Source organism: Lycorma delicatula, chromosome 10 (assembly GCF_047948215.1).
Source record: "Lycorma delicatula isolate Av1 chromosome 10, ASM4794821v1, whole genome shotgun sequence".
NCBI classification, from domain to species: Eukaryota; Metazoa; Arthropoda; class Insecta; order Hemiptera; family Fulgoridae; genus Lycorma; species Lycorma delicatula.
The window spans coordinates 2,919,937-2,939,386 of record NC_134464.1 but is presented as its reverse complement, the minus strand read 5'-3'; the positions used below and the strand labels follow the sequence as shown (position 1 = coordinate 2,939,386).

At 32.7% G+C, this 19,450-nt stretch overlaps 2 protein-coding genes across 2 annotated transcripts in view; one reads left to right on the top strand and one right to left on the bottom strand.

Annotated features, from left to right (window-relative positions):
- The window catches only part of LOC142331604 (uncharacterized), a 152,859-nt gene extending 143,164 nt beyond the window's left edge, over nt 1–9,695 (top strand). The window contains exon 6 of the mRNA XM_075377620.1: nt 9,474–9,695. Coding sequence (XP_075233735.1) covers nt 9,474–9,695 — 222 coding nt within the window. The remainder of the gene's footprint in view (nt 1–9,473) is intronic.
- Nucleotides 1–19,450, bottom strand: part of LOC142331549 (midasin) — a 640,891-nt gene that overhangs the window by 460,068 nt on the left and 161,373 nt on the right. The window lies entirely within an intron of this gene.

Below are 19,450 nucleotides of genomic sequence, written 5' to 3'. Positions count from 1 at the left end.
AAAAAACATTACACCTTTAATTAAAAAAGCACATCGTTTCTACTTTCAGTGTAAAATTGGTGATCAGGATAAGATGCGGGCTCCTCATATAGTATGCACTAATCGTTCTGTATATTTAAGAGGATAGCTGTAAGGTACGCGGAAGGCTTTGGAATTTGCTGTAACTACGGTTTGGCGTGAACCGAAGGATCGCGTAACACATTATTACTTTTGATTAACAAGTGTGTCGGGAATTTCTAAAAAAAACTAAACGTAGTGTAAAATATGCTTCATTGCAATCTGCAATCAGGTCTGTACTTCATAGTGAAATTATTCCGGTTCCTGAACCGCCTGTGAATGTATGTTTCGAAAGCGGCGATGAAGAATCAGGGAGTACTGAAGACGACAATGATTTTGATTTTGAATTATCTTCCGATACGCCACATCTTACATCACAAGCTGAATTAAATGACTAGGCTAAATGAACTGTTAGGATCAAGACTGTAAGGTTGGGATTTACTTAAAAAAATACAAACATTTCGGGCTTTCGAAGCTGACAAAAACAACTTTCTCAGAAATTTATAGATGAAAATACTTTGGTTTATTGCACAAATATTGATGAGCTTATGTTGCGCATAGGACAAGTTCATAAACCTGAGAACTGCCGCCTTTTCATATATTCGTCCAAGTATAGTTAAAAAGCGGTTCTACTACATAACGGTAACAAATATCCTTCGATACCGATCGCTTATCTCTTAATTTGAAAGAGACATACGATGTGAAGAAAGTAGTTCTTGAAAATATAAATTATGTAAAACATAGCTGGAACAAGTGCAACGAATTGAAAGTTATATCTATTCTGTTAGGCATGCAGTTAGGCGATACTTGTGTGTTTTCTTTGCGACAGCCTAGCTAGCTAGGGATGAACATTATGTTATCAAAGAGGGGAAGAAAAGTGACAATTTAACGGGAAAAATATTATTCATCAGCCTTAGTTGAACCGAAAAAACATTTTTACCCTCTCCCATATGAAGCTAGGACTAATGAAAAATTTTGTAAAAGCAATGAAGGATAGTCTCGGATGTTTTTACATCAGGCAGAAATTTCCGAATGTAAGCGAAGGAAAAATTAAAGAAGGAATATTTGTCGGTTCTCAAATAAGAGAATCGGTCAAAGATGATGTATTTAACTCGATATTAAATAATGTAGAAAGTGCAGCTTGGGCTTCATTTAAAGACGTTTGCAAAACTTTTCTCGGCAAACGAAAATCCGACGATTACCACGATTTGTTAATCAACTTCTTACTTCAGACATAGCTATGGGATGTAATACGTCTTTGAAAATACATTTCCTCCAGTCACATCTGGATTTTCTCCCGGACAACCTCAAAGACGCGACATACACGGTGAACGTTTCCACAAAGACATTTTAGTGATAGAAAACCGCTGTAATGGGAAATGGAATACTAACATGCTAGCAGAATACTGTTGGACATTAATTTGGGATGTGGCTGAAGATATTTATAAAAGAATAGCATCAGCGAAATCATTCTAACACAGGTATGGCCACGCAAAATTATAAATTTTACAGATTTTAATATATTTTTCCTTAATTTTTTTTTAAGCGTAATTTATTTAAAACTAAGGGCGATAGAAAAATTGTATTTACAGTTGTGTAATGTACGCAAAAAAGCAATTTAAAAAATGATATGACACTTACAGAAACATTAAAAAATAACTTTTTTGTCTATCGGCGTTATTCGTAGCAAAACATAAATGTAATAAGAGGAAAAAAAAGAAAAGCGACAAAGACGCAATTTTCATTAAAAATTACTTTTATTAAATCTATTCGAAATATTACATGTATAATCAATTCTATTTTATTTAATTACTTCTTTATATATTTTTTAATAATCGGCTTTACAAGAGAAATAAAAAAACTAACACTTTATATAAACATACGTAATCGAAAAGTAAAAATGACAGTAATATGAACAATTTAATTACAAATGTTCATTCGATTGCGCACTACGTATACTGCTCGTAACTGCTTAGTTACTCCCGTATTTCCTAATTACAATAATAAATATCGCTTACAAACAAGCACTGGCCTGTTTCAGAGGTTTTTATCGCCGTACTTTAACCTGTAACAGTGTATGAATTTGTGATAAATAAAGCCAAGAATGCGAACAAAATATTTTTTAATTATATTTTACACCATTATTAGTCTAAAAAAGAGCTTTGACAGCACATCTACAGACGGAAACGGGTGTTATTTTTACTCGAAATTCGTAGAAACCGTATACAAAATGAGGTGAAATATCGGGGTTTTAAAGCTACAGAATATTATTTAAGTTTTACTTATATCGATAAATTATACTTGAAGCGAAAAAGTATCTCAAACAGGTTTTCCTGTAAGTGTTCAATACAAACACCATTGATCACACAGTACATATCCACCCCACAGGAGAGTTCATCCTTTAATTTAACGAATAAGTCTGGAGTAATCGATGCGACGACAACCGCTTCGATATTGTGCTTCGAATCGGTCCGGTAACGGTGGCGCTTACAACTGATCCTTTATAAATCCCCAAAGAAAAAATCGCACAGCGTCATATCGGGCGAACGCGGAGGCCACGGCAAACAAGCCCTGTCATCTGGTCATCCGGCGACCGATCCAGCGATCGGGGAGAATTTCATTCCACCGAACACGAACTGAATTACGACAGCGAGGGGGCGCACCGCCTTGTCGCCAAATAATGTTCTGCAGTTCAGGAAAGAGCCATAGCGGTAGGATATAAAAACAATTCGTTTCCGACACACTTACCTCCGTGAAACAGAACTTGTCGTCGGGATACGGTACGAAAAACAATCGGTTTTGGGGAGTCTCGTCCCCACTGCAATATTTTTTGAGGATTATCTGATCCCCAGATACGCGGATTATAAGTGTTTACTTTTCCATTAACGTGAATTGTCGATTGGTCATTGAATATGACGCGATAAAGCAAGTTTTCATCGTGAAGGTGTATCATTTCATTTGCGAAGCTAGCACGCAAACGGTAATTTGTAAGCTTTAGAGCTTCCGCACAGCTAAAACTGTTTGAGTTTCTTTCTCATTTCACGTACAATTAATCGATGTACGTGAAACTTGAGAAATATTACATAGCTTTAGAATCCCGATATGCATTTTGAAACACACGGTATATAACTCCATATTTCAACACGAACTCTCGTAAGTTTTTTTTTTAGTTTAACGAGTTAGGAATATCGTAAACGTCTACCGGAATTTGGTCCGAACCGTTTATAATTCGGTTAAATATTTCACGTCACAAGCGCGGTCGTTAGAAACTCTGGAACCTTGTTAGGATTTAAGAAACTCCGTTCGCGTTCGAGAACGACTCTCTAGATCCAAGAGGAGAGCAATTTTATAACAAAAAATATTAAAGCCGATCGACGCAAAATCGTAGTTCAATAACGCAACGGAGCGAACATCCTCCAGGGTATCCTGAGCGGAACGGTCACCCCCTCTTAGAGGGAGATATTCCTGCATATACGCTTTGTTTCGTACTGCGGTTTTTTTGAAGGTACAACATTCTTTTTTGCCAAATTATACTTTTTTTTTGTCCTCGACCTCTTTCCCGACTGCAGTCGTACGGTTACGTCGGGACTTTAGCGTGATTCTTCACGATACTCTAAGCGTGAAGAATCCCGTTCTCAACGAGACGTCAAATGTCTGTTCGTCCTTTCGTTATCCAAGTCTGCTTATGAATCGATACGGGATTTTATTTTCTCCTAAACCCTCCTAAATCGTAATAAAAACAGCTCAAACTTCGGTGTTTTCTTTTGATACACAAATTACGTAACCGCGATCGACCTAATAGCAGTCGATTCGTATCGTTATAATTCTTGAATATAATTTCTTAAAAATATAAATACTTTAGCGAACAACTTATAAACCAAACCGAATTGATTAATCGACTGAAATGTTTATGTAATAAGACTGATTTTTTCTAATAAGTATAAAGAAAACATAAATACAAGATAACGTGTAAATTCCCAAAAGTTCACAATCTCTGATGAAATTTAAAGGTCGATCCAGTCCTGTTAACGAGTACAGGAATACGAGTAAAAGAAAAACGTACAATAAGTTAACAGAAAAATAGAGATGTAAGACATAACAAAGACAAAATATGAAAGTAAAAAAAAAAACCGTTGAAAACGACCACAGTCCTACCTAACATAACATCGCTCTATAGGGAAAAATAAATCGGTCGAAGGTAAAACATGTTTCTCAACGTAGTTATCGACTTATGGGGCTTTTCATTTGTAAAAAAGTATACAAAAATATCCTACTTTAAATGGAAATACTTATTCGTGCGACCGAACGTTTATTAAAGATTTATAACTTTCAACGATACGTACGTATAAGGACATACTCTATTCAAATAACAAAAAAATAAAATTCACCTTTCTTTGTAGGACGTTCTAATTTTAAATTCTTAAAGAAAACAATAAATCCATTTATAAAGTTTTTTCACAAAGTCCTACTTATTAAATCTTGATTTTTAAATGTATATTTTTAAAATCTACTCTTCTTGGATTCAGGTATAAAATGAATTATTTAAGTAAAATTGTTAATCGGTACGTTATTTTGAAAATTTCAATAGTTATCTCTGTTCTTAAGTATTTACTATTAATTTTCATCATTTAACACGATTTATTATTAATCAAAATTTTACTAATTCTTAATTCTCACTTCACTTAGCTACTTTTTTTTCTTTCTATTTAATAATTATTTAGTTTAATCGCTTATGTAAATAGCATATTTATAGTAAGTAAATTAATCAATTTAATTAACACGTTTTTAAAATTTAGCACTTTTTTCTTAATTGTTTTTTTTTTTGAAGTAATTAAATTACAAAATGTACTATTATATAATTTAAAATGTAAAAATGAGCTCGTGTATAAATATATATTTTAGCCGTACATATCGTGAAAGAAAAGCATTTGTTTGGATAACCGATGAAAAAATTGACGAATTATTAAAATTTGTCTTTTCTGCGACACTGCTGTGAGTTGCAAACAAATTTAAAGAAAACTTGAAAGAATTACGCTTAAAAATTACATCATTTTTCGCTTTTTTCCTAGATAATAGTGCGATTTCAACGTTTCGTATAATATTTTTTAAAAATGTTAATAAAAAAGATAGTGTAGTGTTTAAGAAAAGACTGTTTTGTCGGTCGTTCACGTAATTAATAAACGTGTTACCGATCGGCCGATTTGAAAAAAAATGACCAACATTTTTCAAACCGTTAAACACGCGTAAAAAACAGTACGACTGTCTCCTTGTTTAGCGACATAGTGAGCTTTTTGCACGCTTACCGAGCAGATAGCAAACATTCTCAGAAGTTTTAAGGAAAACAATTCTTTCCTTCAAAGTCCTTTTACATCGCGTTATTAATTATAGTTATGAAACTGTGTACGCGCATTAAAATCGTTAAATCGGATAACTTATTGCCGAGAAAACCCCTTTCGATTACGGCCGATTGAAACTTACCGTCGGGAAAAAAGTTCGAAAGATTAAATTTAAACAGCCAAAAAACGCGGAGGTACTAGATTCCATCCGTAGGATTAGTGTATTTACACAGTGCGTCCGACATGAAAGGTGACTCGTGTAAAATAAAATACAAGACGTTGTTTATTTTTATTTATATGACTTTTTATTCAAAATAGGCACCTCGTGAGTCAATACACAAACGGAAGGGTTGGAAAAATTGTTCGAACCCGAAAAATCCTCGCCCATAAACGATTTAAAACACCCGAGTAGTAATCTGCATTCACCATTTGACCTTCTGGATCGAATTCTTTACGGATAATTTCATAATTGAACGTTTTCTTCTACTCCAGCTCTCGATGATGCTCCTGGAAGCGGATAATCTTCAACGCTCTCTCTACCATCACGAGACCTTGCAAACCACTTGAAACGACTTTACGACTCGTCGCTTCACTACCGTAATAAACAGTTTGTATCATTTTAAAAAGTGTCTGCGGCACTTTTACCCGATTTAAAACAAAACTTAATGTTTGCACGTTACTCAAAACATACCGTTAAAGTTTTGGTAATTACGAGCAGTCTGTGACGCCAGCGCTGTTAAATTTAAAACTAAAGGTAGTCTGAATACCGCGCTAGTTAATTCACGCATCCGTTCACAGATCGCATTAGTAGTTAAGCTAATATAAAATCAGTCGCCTTTCACGTGGGACGGACTGTGTATATAGTACATTTAAGGCTTATTAATGAAATCGATTGATTTTGTTTATTCTATTTTTATTTTGCTAAGAAAGTACGGTAGTAGTCCTAGTATAATTTTTCCAGAAAAATCGTTTTTAAATTACGTTACAGTAATCATTAAAAGGTATTATTAATTTTTAGTCATCTTTGCTCTGTATAATTGTAATGTGTGTGTGTGTGTGTGCGCGCGCACACATTACAACTTGTAATGTGTCTATACAGGAATAGTGTATTTTTAGTACGTATTTTAAAACGTCAATTGAGATTTTAAAATATCAAGAAAATCTACTTTTCGTTAATTTAATTTGGTTTCAGTATTTCATACAGCGCACATCTAAATTTCAATGAAATCGATATAGTAGTTTTGCATATAGGCCTACACATATATAAACCACTATTTAAATGAATGGTATTTTCGTACTCCTCAAACTTCAAAATGTAGAGAAAATTCATTTTTCACATCTCACTTCCATACGCGACCAAAATTAATACTGTAGGCTTCGAAAAATTTATAAAACAACTTAATCTGAAATTAAATAAATAAACAAGCGAGAACGATCGACCGGTAAGAATGACTTACGTCGAAATTACACAATGTAATAAAACGCAAACGAATCGAATTACTTTTCACGTTGCGATCGGTTAAATTCCACCTCTCACATTAATAATATTAATTACAGCAACCGGCACTTAAAAGCAATACCAAAATTTCAGGATTTCATTTCGATATAAATAACAAAAAGCAGACTTTTTTTTTTATTTATAAGTAAAGATTTTTTTCTTACAAGAAATCCAGAAATACATAAACCGATGGAAAAGCTAATTTTCTTCTTTTTTTTTTTTTAAAGCTTTACTCATAAAAACGCGTAAACCTATTAAAACAATTTCTAATAAAAAACTATTTGTAAAACAAATATAATTCTTCCTTTTAAAAACATAATAAATTACGGGAAATAAATTTATCTACAGGTTTTAATACCCTTCTCGATACTGTTGTAGGATTCAAAGAAAAAAAGATAACGAAAGGATAAAAATACAGGAAAACGAGTCCTTTAAAGAGATATAAAATGTATCCTGTAGATTTTTAAGGAAGAAAAAATGAAAACGAGACAAAAAAGCATCGTAATAAAGGTAAAGGAAGAAGAATACCGCTAATGATACCAAAATATACACAAAACAAGAAACAAAAACCCCGTCCTGTATTTCCTGAAAATTTACAATAAAAAAATTTCATAACAACTTAGCGTTTAAAAAAGAAGTTAATAACGGTAAATAATACGAATAGGCTGCACTAAAACAAGGTGATGATCAAAAAAAGAACGAAGAGAAAAAAAAATCCCATTAAAAATTCTGTTAAAGACACTGTCTCTAAAATATTTACGCCCTTCTACAACAATCATAATAATGACGATGATAAAGAGGGTCGTAAAACTTTCAAACTTTATTGAAACTTTCGATAGAGTTTAAAATCCGTTTAATTAAGTTTAGACTTTATTCAACATTTTTAGCGGAAATTTTTATAAATATCGCATAAATTGTCTAATATTAGCATCGGATATTAAATAATCGGTTCTTAATATTCTTCTATCGTAATACCTTTTCTCCGTAAAAATAAAAATTATAACCGTCTCGGCGTACAAATAGGATACGATCTTAAGTCGTTTCTATTTCCTTTTAATCCAAGCCGCTACGACAAGAAGTCGTCCTCGTACAATTATACGATCGTTCGATCGGATTGTAACCGGAGCGCAAGTATTTCACGTAAATAAAGACCCAAATGATTTCTCGGTCGCCTTCTTTCGCTAATCCGAATATACTTTTTCATATCGATAAACCGAATCGATCGAAATTCAAGCGATGATCAGCCTTATAAGGATAGTTTAACTCTGTTCACCGCAAAGAACGGATATACATCGAATATCGTTATTTTCAGACGTACTATTTTTGTCTAGTACGGCTTTAAGTGCACCACTGACGTGAAAATACCGCGTCGGAAAGCGAAAAACGGACAAAATTAATGTACGTTTCTGCAAGTCGATGTACAACAATATCGATAATATGTACAACAAAATATTGTTCGTACATACAATGCACAGTGCACGATAAATATATCCCCGAAGATATTAACAGAACTTAAGGGACAGATTCAAACGAAAAGAAAAGTTCGTGGGATTCGGTTTCTTTTCCCTGTGTCCGCCATTTTGTATTTCTCCAAAAAAAAAAAATATCTTAAAAACGAATCGAGATTTTTAACGGCCGTTAAACTGTTAATCGTTGATATCTCCGTAAATATTAGTTTTATCGAATTTTGTTTAACGTTTGGAACCGCTTATCTTTCTCAACCTCATTCTTTCATCACTTGTTGACGCGTTTCAGAATCGCTCCGTTGTCAAAATTTATCGTATCGATACTTTAAATTTCTGTTACTCTTTCATAACGTTTATTCAACGCCCCGCCCTATATTTGACGGCATGCCTTATCCGGCCTTCTTCTTCTTTACATGTTATTAACGGTTATACTTATCTTTTAATTTTATTTATCTATTTCCTGTTTTCGAAAAACCGAGGTTCTAGAAACGATCGTAAACAAAAAAATCACAAATCAATCGGATGTCCTTTTCAGGAACCTCAATTTACTGAAAACAGGAAACAGATAAAATTATGATACAGATTCCGGCCGCGTAATTCAAACTTTATAATAATACAGCCGTAAAAAATAACAATTTCTGCTAAAATACACTTAAAAACAATTTCAATGTAACGGAACAAAGTTTTAAAAAATTATACCGCATCGTATTGTAACCGTTGAAAACTTTAACGTTCACTATATTTCTGCAAGAAGCAGTACGTCCTATCATTTTTCTGAAACAAGTTACCGTAGAGTTGGCCACTGTGACGCACCTCTCGCATCAACGTTTCACTTATTTCTCCGATAATAATCCAAAGCTAATTTCTCACTATCGATAGGTCTTATAGTCTTTAACATTATCTAAAGTTTTACTATTTTTAACCGGTTTATAATGCGTTGGAATAAACAAATCTTGTACACACACACACACACACACACACACACACACACATATATATATATATATATATATATATATATATACATATTAAGAATTAGTTAAGTCGTATTAAAAATATTTATAGATAATTTTTATGTAATATAACAATTTTACTAATTTAAATATTGATTTTTAGGGAGACGAGAATCTGATGTACGGAGAGGAGAACTGGGTGAAAGCCAAACCGCCCAGAGCGCCGACAACACTACCGCCCGGCGCGGCAGCTGCTGTAAGAGTAGAGACGACTCCGGTGCTAACACGCAACGGTGGAGGCGATCTGGCGAGGTATTCGCCGACAAATCTTCCCGATGACGATGAAGAAGATGACAGTCGGCACAGTTCGACCAGCACCGACTAAACAAATGGAAAACAAAAAACCGTTTCGTAAAAGTATTTGTTTACCGGTTACACATTTGTAATAAAAAAATAAAAAAAAATCACGGATATAGTAAACGTATAAAATGTTTTTGTATCGATAGTAAAATGAAATACGGAAATTAATATATAAAGTAAAATAAGATAAATAAAAATTTATAAATCCGTTCGCTGTAGTTAACAAAAAATTTAAGAAATAAAATGTAAGGAACAGAGTCAACAAAATATATTTTCGTGTACAGAAAATCATTCAAAAAATAATATAACTTTTTAGACAAATTTTTAAATACAATCGCATACACAATTTCCCTAAAATACCCAAATTCCTTAGAAAACTCCTTTACGTGTAGGTAAATTAGAACCTCGATCGTCGAAAGTAATTTGGGATATCGTTACAGGAAACCCGGTTAATCGAAACCGGAGTTTAATTTTAACCTACTTATAAATCGTATCGACATACGAGTAAAAGAAAAAGTTTCGAATCGGTTTAGAAAAAAAAATGTTTACATTTCGACTGTAATTTATAATATTTATTAAATTACAAAAAACGTTTAAATAGACACAGGAGATAACAAAAATAAATCGTAATATTACACGGACGGATTCCGACAACTAAAATTCTTCCTAACTTCAGAAGAAAAAAAAGTGAAAGTATATATTTAAATAGAATAAACCTAACTGCGGGCAGTAAAAATTGCAAAAAAGGCATGCCAGAGCTATCGGTCTATCATGAACCGAATTTCTTCTCGGAACGGTAGCCAGCCCCTTTCATATCTTTTACAATATTTCGTAAGATACGGGTTTATCTTAAGACGTGTCGCTACCGGGAAACCTTTTATTAATATTTTATTGAAATATCTCTTACGATAAACAAATTTTGGCAAAAACTATTTGATAGATAACTATAGTAAATTTATAACATTTTTCTTATATACTTATTTCTGTTAGGTCGCATCAATTTTTAAGGTTATCAGCGACTACGCTGTCGAGATCGATCCGACTTAATCTCCTGACTCGAGCCGGGAACTGAACCCGGCACCTTCGGTTGCAACAGGCGAAACGCTACCGCCTACGTCATCGAAGGAGTGCGTGTTTCTTAATTTAAAATTCCGACAACCTAATACTATTTAATATCCTTTTACTAATACGGGTTTATTCTCCTGCCGCTACTTTTCTGCCGACCTCCGTGGGAGAGTATCTTCGCCTTTCATCCGTAGGGTTCTGGACTTGAATCCCGATAAAAAAAACTTGGTATTTTTTTTAACACCTACAAAAATCCATTTCTCATTAAAAAAAACATAGAAATCAGCCTATAGCCGTAACGATTTCATAAAAAAATAAAGTATTTAAAATAACTAATTTTTAGCGCAGCTCTATTCTTTGCGCGTATCCATTTTACAATTATTTATTTACCGATTCAAATAAAAATATTATCGGGTAGAATTTTGTTTCCGTCTATAAATCAATATTCAGTTGAATATAAACGGATAACGAGAACAACTAATAAAAACTATTTTATAAACGTACAATAACCTAATACAGCTTCTATATTATTACATTAATGTTGTTAAATAAATAATAGGTAAAATTCAATAACTCATTCATTATTTTACACGTACTAAACATGTACAATGTTTTTTTTGAAAATATAGCTTGTCCTGTTTTTCTATTCTAATCACTTAATTTGGTGCACCGCAGCGCAACTGTGCATTTTATAACCGTTAAATCGCCTAAAGTAATAGATGTTAAACCCCTTTTTTCAGTACCGCAATCTGATCCGACAATTTTTTTTTTTATCTGTCATTTTCTATTGATCGACAAAGACCTTACATTTATATCCTCTATTTTGATTACAACAATCTCGTCCAACATCATACATAAATCTCGAGAAGTTAACGCGCACATCTACGTTTCAATTAAAGAATTTTCACATCACGACACTTGATTTGTAATTAAGTACCGCGATTAAGTACATTTGTAAACGTATCGTGAAGATAAATCGAGATCTTTGAAAATCTAAATACATAAAAAGTAGCTAAAAATAAATTTCGATTAACCAAAATCCGCTTGTATACGATTAAGACTTGAAAACTTTGGAAAAAATTTATAAGTACATGTAAATCGCAATTTAATATATTAAAAACGTGAAAATAATTGCGAGATAGAAGAACATTTCCTCTATACGGTATTTTATTATTACGCATTAAAGTTTAAAAAGCGTAAACACGCAGACGCACAGGAGCGTCTGAAAATAGTACTGGCGCCGCTAATAGTACACCGACATAGGACGACGTAGATAGCAAGAAGCTACCGGTTTCGGTCCGGTGACCTAGCACTGCTTTGCGAATCTACCGAGCTTTATAAACTTTGACGGGTAATAATACAAAACGATTTTAAACAAAGAGAATAAGAATAATCGGTAACGTAACAACAGAAATTATGAACATCGTTAAATCTATTGAGATTTTTTTAATATTTTACACGACAAAACCGTGTTTTGGTGCGGAAAAATCGAATAATTACAACTTATTTCTTAAATTTAAAAAGGAAGTGCATCAAATAATATATACGTGGAAGGTGTAACCGGTAAACATATTTCAAATGAAAGTCTTCTAACACATTACTTAAAACGAAACGGGTAACGAAAAAATTTCCCAAAAATAAATAATAATAATAATAACACACAGAGTAAATAATATTTAATAGATATAATACAATGGGAACAAGAAAAACTAAAGTAAAATAATCAGAGAAAAAAAAGTTTATAGATTATAAAACGTAAACCGCATAATGTTTACGAAACCAAATACATTTTAATCGTATTAATACTACTTTATTGTTCTTAAATTTCAATAACGATAAAGAAATACAGGCTTCATTTGCTTTTTCTTTTTTAACTGTATTTTTAAATGTAAAAATTTGCGGTACGTAATACTAATTTAATGTTACCGCAGAAAAGTAAACGATATACAAAGGGTTTATAATCCGGTTCGCAATCTGCTCGTAACAAATCAATTTTGTAGGATTATTGTTATACGGTTTTTTATTGGATTTATTCCAGGAAATTCCTATATAAATCCATTCGACTCTAATGAATTCGCTCTGTATACAAAGAAAATGTAGAAAATTTCTATCGATAAAAAATTTGATTCGTTCGTAACTATTAACAACTTCAATTGTTATCGTAAAAAAACTAATATCTTTTTTATTTTTTTAAAAATCCGTTTAAAAAAGAATAAAAAATATATTAAAACGTACATTTATCGTTTAAAGCTAACAGTTCGCCGGTTACAAATTATTACCATCAGTTTCTCGAAGGTATACGAAGAAAAAAATATATACTCGAAATCGTAAAGCGTTTTCACTTATAACGAGTGTTTCACATCGATTTGACGTTTTTAAAATACCTTAGCATCCGAAAACGCAAAGGATGAAGTGTTAAGCTTGCTAGTCGAGAGACCCGGTAATAAATTTCATATTCATAACTGTAAAGATTTCTTTTAACTCTATATATATATATATATATATATATATATGTATATATGAATTGATAAGAGAACTACAGGAAAAAAAAATTACTAATATATTTGCATACGATATAAAAATAAATTTATCTCAAAAACCGCAGACCGCATTTAAAAGTTATTGCACATCAGAACCTCCAATATCAGAAATGTGTACATAATTTGTAAGATATAAAAAAATTATAGCGACAATCATTATCAGAATGTAAAATTTATTAATTCATTAATTAAATACTATCCTCGTCCAGAAAGTAAGAATCGTTTGCACAACACATGCGCGCAGCTTCACTCACAACAACGGGTGAAGGCCAGCCGGTCTCAGTTATTTTGTTATCGCTGTACGAAATTTCGTAGCTGTACTGCCACACGGAGTGATTTTGCGTGCGTTTGTAACGAATAAAAAAATTGAAAATCCCGCCGACCGGATACAGAGATGGAAAGGTCTGCCGAAGCATTTCCATCGGGGATATCCTGAAAGAAACCGATGACCGTGTTGTATTATCGAGTTTAGAGGGTCTAAAAGACTCCGGTAAAGCCCATCAATGCTAGGAAAGGAGGGGATGGTGTGGCGATCGTCACGAGGGGGAGACGAACCTACCGGAGTCAAGATGCGAGACGCGATCGGTTATAGTTTTTGAACGCGCAAGGAGTCGGTTCTGTAGAAATTTATCGCTAAATTACTGGCGTATGCGGTTACGGTCGTTTATTTACGGCAGAGACATCTGTTCCGTGACGAGCAACGCTGAAGACGCCCTACTCTAATTACTGAACCGCCGAAAAAGCACATCGACAGACGTATTAAAAAGAACCGCGTTTTACGTTATAACTCTGTGATAATTTCCCGTACGATCTAGGTCTGTGGTACGTGAAACTGCGACCGTTCGCCTAAATTACCGTTAAATTTGTGCCCGTCGTTTCCCAAGAATGTTGACAGACGATCACAAAAAAACTCACGTCTGCCGCTCTCTTCCTGGAGCGGTACAACAGGGACGACGTTAAAACGCTGCATCGCACAGTGACGGGTGATGAAACGTGTGTTTCGCAATACTCGCCGGATAGAAAACGTCGATGGTTTCGGTGTCATCATTCTCGATCGCCATCAAAGCCCCCCCCCCCAAAAAAAAAACGCTTTCAAAACGAAAGGAAGAGACGGCCGCAATTTTTTGGGATCGCCACGGAGCTTACTGTCAGTTTATACCTCGCGGAGAGACGATCGATGGTGACGCTTATTCGGAAATTTTTACGAAACTTCGTCGCGCAATTTCAAAATCTCCGACGTGGTCTTTTGACTTGTGGAGCGTATTTGTTACTCGACAACGAAGGTCCACGTGATGCAAAAATACTTGTGAACTTCGCAAAAACTTCGCCCGTTTACAAACGTTAAGCGGTTTCTAAACGGGAACCGCCACGAAAGCGACGACTAAGTGAAGACAGCTGTTCGTGAGTGGCTTAACGGGCCGGCGGCAAACTTATTTGACGACGGCGCACAAAACCTAATGGCACGATGCGACAAATGTTTGAAGTTAGGAGGCGATTATGTGGAAAATTGCTTAAAATAATGTAAACGATGCGTATATGAAAGTTAAAACAGTACAATAAATCCGTTGTATAATAAAAACGTTTTTACTTTCTGGACGACCCTCGAATCGATAGTTTTTCTTTTTCCCATAAGAAAAATAGTAACAATAAGAATGTTATAACGATATTCAAAGACACTTGAATGTATTAAATTTTCCTGAAAGATAAGAAAAATAATTTTAAAAAAAACTAAATCTAAACGAAGGGATACAACAACACATTTTAACTCGACAACTAATCTGGAATAAATTTCCTTATTCCAGATCGTTAAAGAAATATTACTAATAAACAGATAAGTAATAAAAACCTACTTCCGAATACAAAAAGCAGAAAAGTGCACGTGTAAATATATGTGGAAAAAAGTGATAAGTATATGTGGTGCTGTAATTTAATAAACCAAGTATTTATGTGGAATGCAATTAATTATAATGATACACAATATTACAACTAATTTAAAGAATATGATTATTAAAAAAAACCTTTATCGATATTATTAGTTAGTCATTGTAATAATTATTAAATAATTGATTTACAAAACTAATGAATGATTAATTAATTAATAATTACTTAAATTAATGTAATATAATTGTACGAGCCGGGTGTTGATTTTACTTAAAACAACACTTGCACTTAACAACACAAGTTAAATTAACTGAAAAGTTAATTTAATTAAAAATTACAGCGTATATCGAACAAAATACTCGATTATTTTGTTCGAAATTTTACTGAAAAATATATTATAATTAAACAGAATTCATCGTACTGTGAAATAATTAACAAACCAATCATTCCATATATGTGTTCCTTTTAATAAAAAATTAATATTAAAAAAAAATGTACAAAAAAAATTCTTTGACCATTATTTTTATAACTTTATAATACATCTCTCTCTATCGTAATACTTAACTTGAAATAAAGTGCAACAATGTATCAAAAGTTTATAATATTAGAAATAAAATGTCGTCTGAAAAAAAACGCATATTAAAAAAAAATGTTTATGAAGTTGAAAAAATTCATTAAATGAAAAATATTTAAATTTATTCTAACTCAATTATTATAAAAAGTGAAATTAGCTGTTAAAACTGTAAAAAAAAACTGGTTCATGTTAAAACTGCAATAAGTATCCCCCTATACTAAAGAAGTATTTGCTCCTACTTTAAACTTTGGTCCAAATAGCTAGGGTAATACGCGATTTAATAAGTATTTTTTTAGGTATATATAGATATATATCGTTTGCGTTATTTTTTAAAATAATAATATTAATAAGAAGTATAGGTTAGTAACTTTAATATAAGAAATAAATATTTTTTTCTTTTTTCATCTTTGCATTTCAACAAATATTTTTTGGAACAGATATATCTACTATTAATGTGTTAAATGTTAATGAATTATATGTAATTATGAATAATAAAGTTTTAAAAATCTTTTATGGACACCGTGAAATTATTTTCTTTTATCTTATAAATAAAGACAACAAACACGAAGCGAAACGACAAAAAGCGTAGGATATTTTTAAAAAAATAATTTTAATTTGTTAAAAATTAAAAAACACGACTAACGAAAAAACAGAGTACGCCACTTAGCAGTCAAAAATGGAAACTTCTGGGCACGAATTTTGAAATTCGCATTTGATTTTCATACGCGCGCATTAGGCGTGCGGGTGAAAATGTTGTATATAATTTTGTAAATCTATTTAAGCATACCCGGTATCCCTACGACACTTCCGGTAACTTAAGAATACCGACGCGGGATCTCGCATCTAAATCGGTTCAGCCGTTGAGCTGCTACGGTATAACAAACGTATACACTCTAAATACATTACACTACTTTTCGGGCGGTCGTGTAAAAATACTAAATAATGAAATAAAATTCAAATCAGCTGATCGTGAATATTTCTTAAGGTTTAGATTTCAATAATTCGAATCGCTCTGGTAGGTATGACCTGCAGTACGTTCCGTAAAGATTTAAAATAAAATAATGAATTTTATTTTTCTAATAATTTGGCAGGTCATCGGCCAATAACACTGACAAACATACTTTTTGTTTTCTAACATGCGATACATGATTTTAATGTTTTTTGATGCTGAAAACGAATATGAACTCAGAATCTTTCTATCGCCCACCATTTTTGAAAAGTTTTTAAATTTTAATTAAGGATTTTTTTAATTTTGAACGTATAGTTAGCATTTTAAGCTCATATACTGTCATTTTTTTGTTTAACTTTCCCTTATCGTAATATGTAAGCTATAAATAAACGATACCAAACAAAAAAATTAAATCGTATCATAGTCGCATATTATGACATATGTAATACTGAAGAGTGAGCCTTCTTGGACAGATTAATCAGGTCGTGCAGGTCAAAAAATTTTATCACGGTCTTTTCATAGATTCGTCCAAGTATAATTTAAAAGCGGTTCTACTACGTAACAGTAACAATATCCTTCGATACCGATCGCTTATGGTATTAATTTAAAAGAGACATACGATGTGTTGGAAAGAAGTTCTTGAAAAAATATATTATAAAAACATAGCTGGAACAAGTGCAATGATTTGAAAGTTATATCTATTCTGTTAGGCATGCAGTAAGGCTATACTTAGTACATGTGTTTTCTTTGCGAATAGGACAGCCGACTAGGGATGAACATTATGTTATCAAAGAGGGTAAGAAACGTGACGATTTAACTCCGAACGGAAAAAATATTATTCATGAGCCTTAGTTGAACCGAAAAAAAATTGGTTTGTGTGGAACTACGTTTCGCTCGAGATTTGAGCGTGACAACGTCTTGCAAAGAACGACAATGTCGCGGGCGCTTCGGGCTCGCAATATTCGTCGACCTTTGATTGTAATGTCACAAAAAAAAACACTTTTTATCCTTATGAAGTTAACACATGTATTTTGAGAAACTGGCGTTGGGCTAGATGAAAATACCAATTATTTAAATTCATCCATGATTTGGATATTTTAAAAAATTACCTGTTTAAACAAACAAATTGAATCGAAGTGATTGTTTAATTAGCTAATGAAACACGTTAATATTCCATTTTTCATTTCATTTAATAATAATAATAATAATAATAATAATAATAATAATAATAATAATAATAATAATAATAATAATAATAATAATTAATATTAATAATTTTTGCTAGTTTATATAGAATGATTTGTTCAAAAATAATTATGAACAATTTGTTATAGAAATAAACTTTAATCAAATCAATGTTGATAAAGTGTCAATTTAAAACGATGAAATTGAAATCATAAATCAAATTCATGAAATTGCTGTTTTTGAAAAGCCCGCCAAAACCTGCTTGACATGATAGTATATTCCATTGCACGACGGTTAGGCGGTTCAATAAAACTTCTAAATATTTTTAAAACTCGTGTTACGTAAATCAAAATTCTGGTTAAAAAACATTAAGATTCAATTTTTAAATATTATTTATATTTTTTGCAAGTTTAACTTAAATAATTTGTTTAAATATAATCGTGAATAATTAATTATAGAAATAAACTGAAATCAAATCAATGACAATAAATTGCTAATTTGAAATCGAGTGGAAGAGAGATAGATGCGGCACAAACCGAACCCGTAGGCCGATCGTGCCTCTCTCTTGCTCGTGCCGCGCTCTCGCTCGTATGCTCGGCTCAGGCGGAACAGGACAATGAGTCGTGCTTTTTCGTGCGTGCTGCCGGGGTTCATAGATTTATAAGACGTTGTCACGTCAAAAAATATTTTTACCCTCGCTCCATATGAAACTAGGACTGATGAAAAGTTTTGTAAAAGCAATGAAGGATAGTCTCGGATGTTTTTACATCAGGCAGAAATTTCCGAATGTAAGCGAAGGAAAAATTACAGAAGGAATATTTGCCGGTCCTCAGATAAGAGAGTCGGTCAAAGATGATGTATTTAACTCGATGTTAAATAATGTAGAAAGTGCAGCTTGGGCTTCATTTAAAGACGTTTGCAAAACTTTTCTCGGCAAACAAAAATCCGACAATTACCACGATTTGTTAATCAACTTCTTACTTCAGACATAGCTATGGGATGTAATACGTCTTTGAAAATACGTTTCCTCCACTCACATCTGGATTTTCTCCCGCACAACCTCAAAGACGTAAGTGACACACGGTGAACGTTTCCACAAAGACATTTCAGTGACGGAAAACCGCTATAGTGGAACATGGAATACTAACAAGCTACCCCAATACTGTTGGACATTAATTTGGGATGCGGCTGAAAATGTTTATAAAATAAAAGCATCAGCGAAATCATTCTAACACAGGTACGGCCACGCAATATTATAATTTTTACAGATTTTAATATATATTCCCTTAATTTTTTTTTAAGCGTAATTTATTTAAAACTAAGGGTGATAGGAAAATTGTATTTGCAGGTCCGTAATGTACGCAAAAATGCAATTCAAGATATGATATGACACTTAGAGAAACGTTAAAAAACCTTTCGCTGTAATAAACGCTATCGAGTGAAACCGCAATTAATGTCGTTTAATTCAGTAATCTACAAAATATAAAAACCAGCTTCGGGTTTTAAGTGTTTAATTCTTGTTGCACAAATTTCCTTATCGACTGCGTTTTCTTAAATAATGTAAGCGGCAAATTCCAATGTAAGCA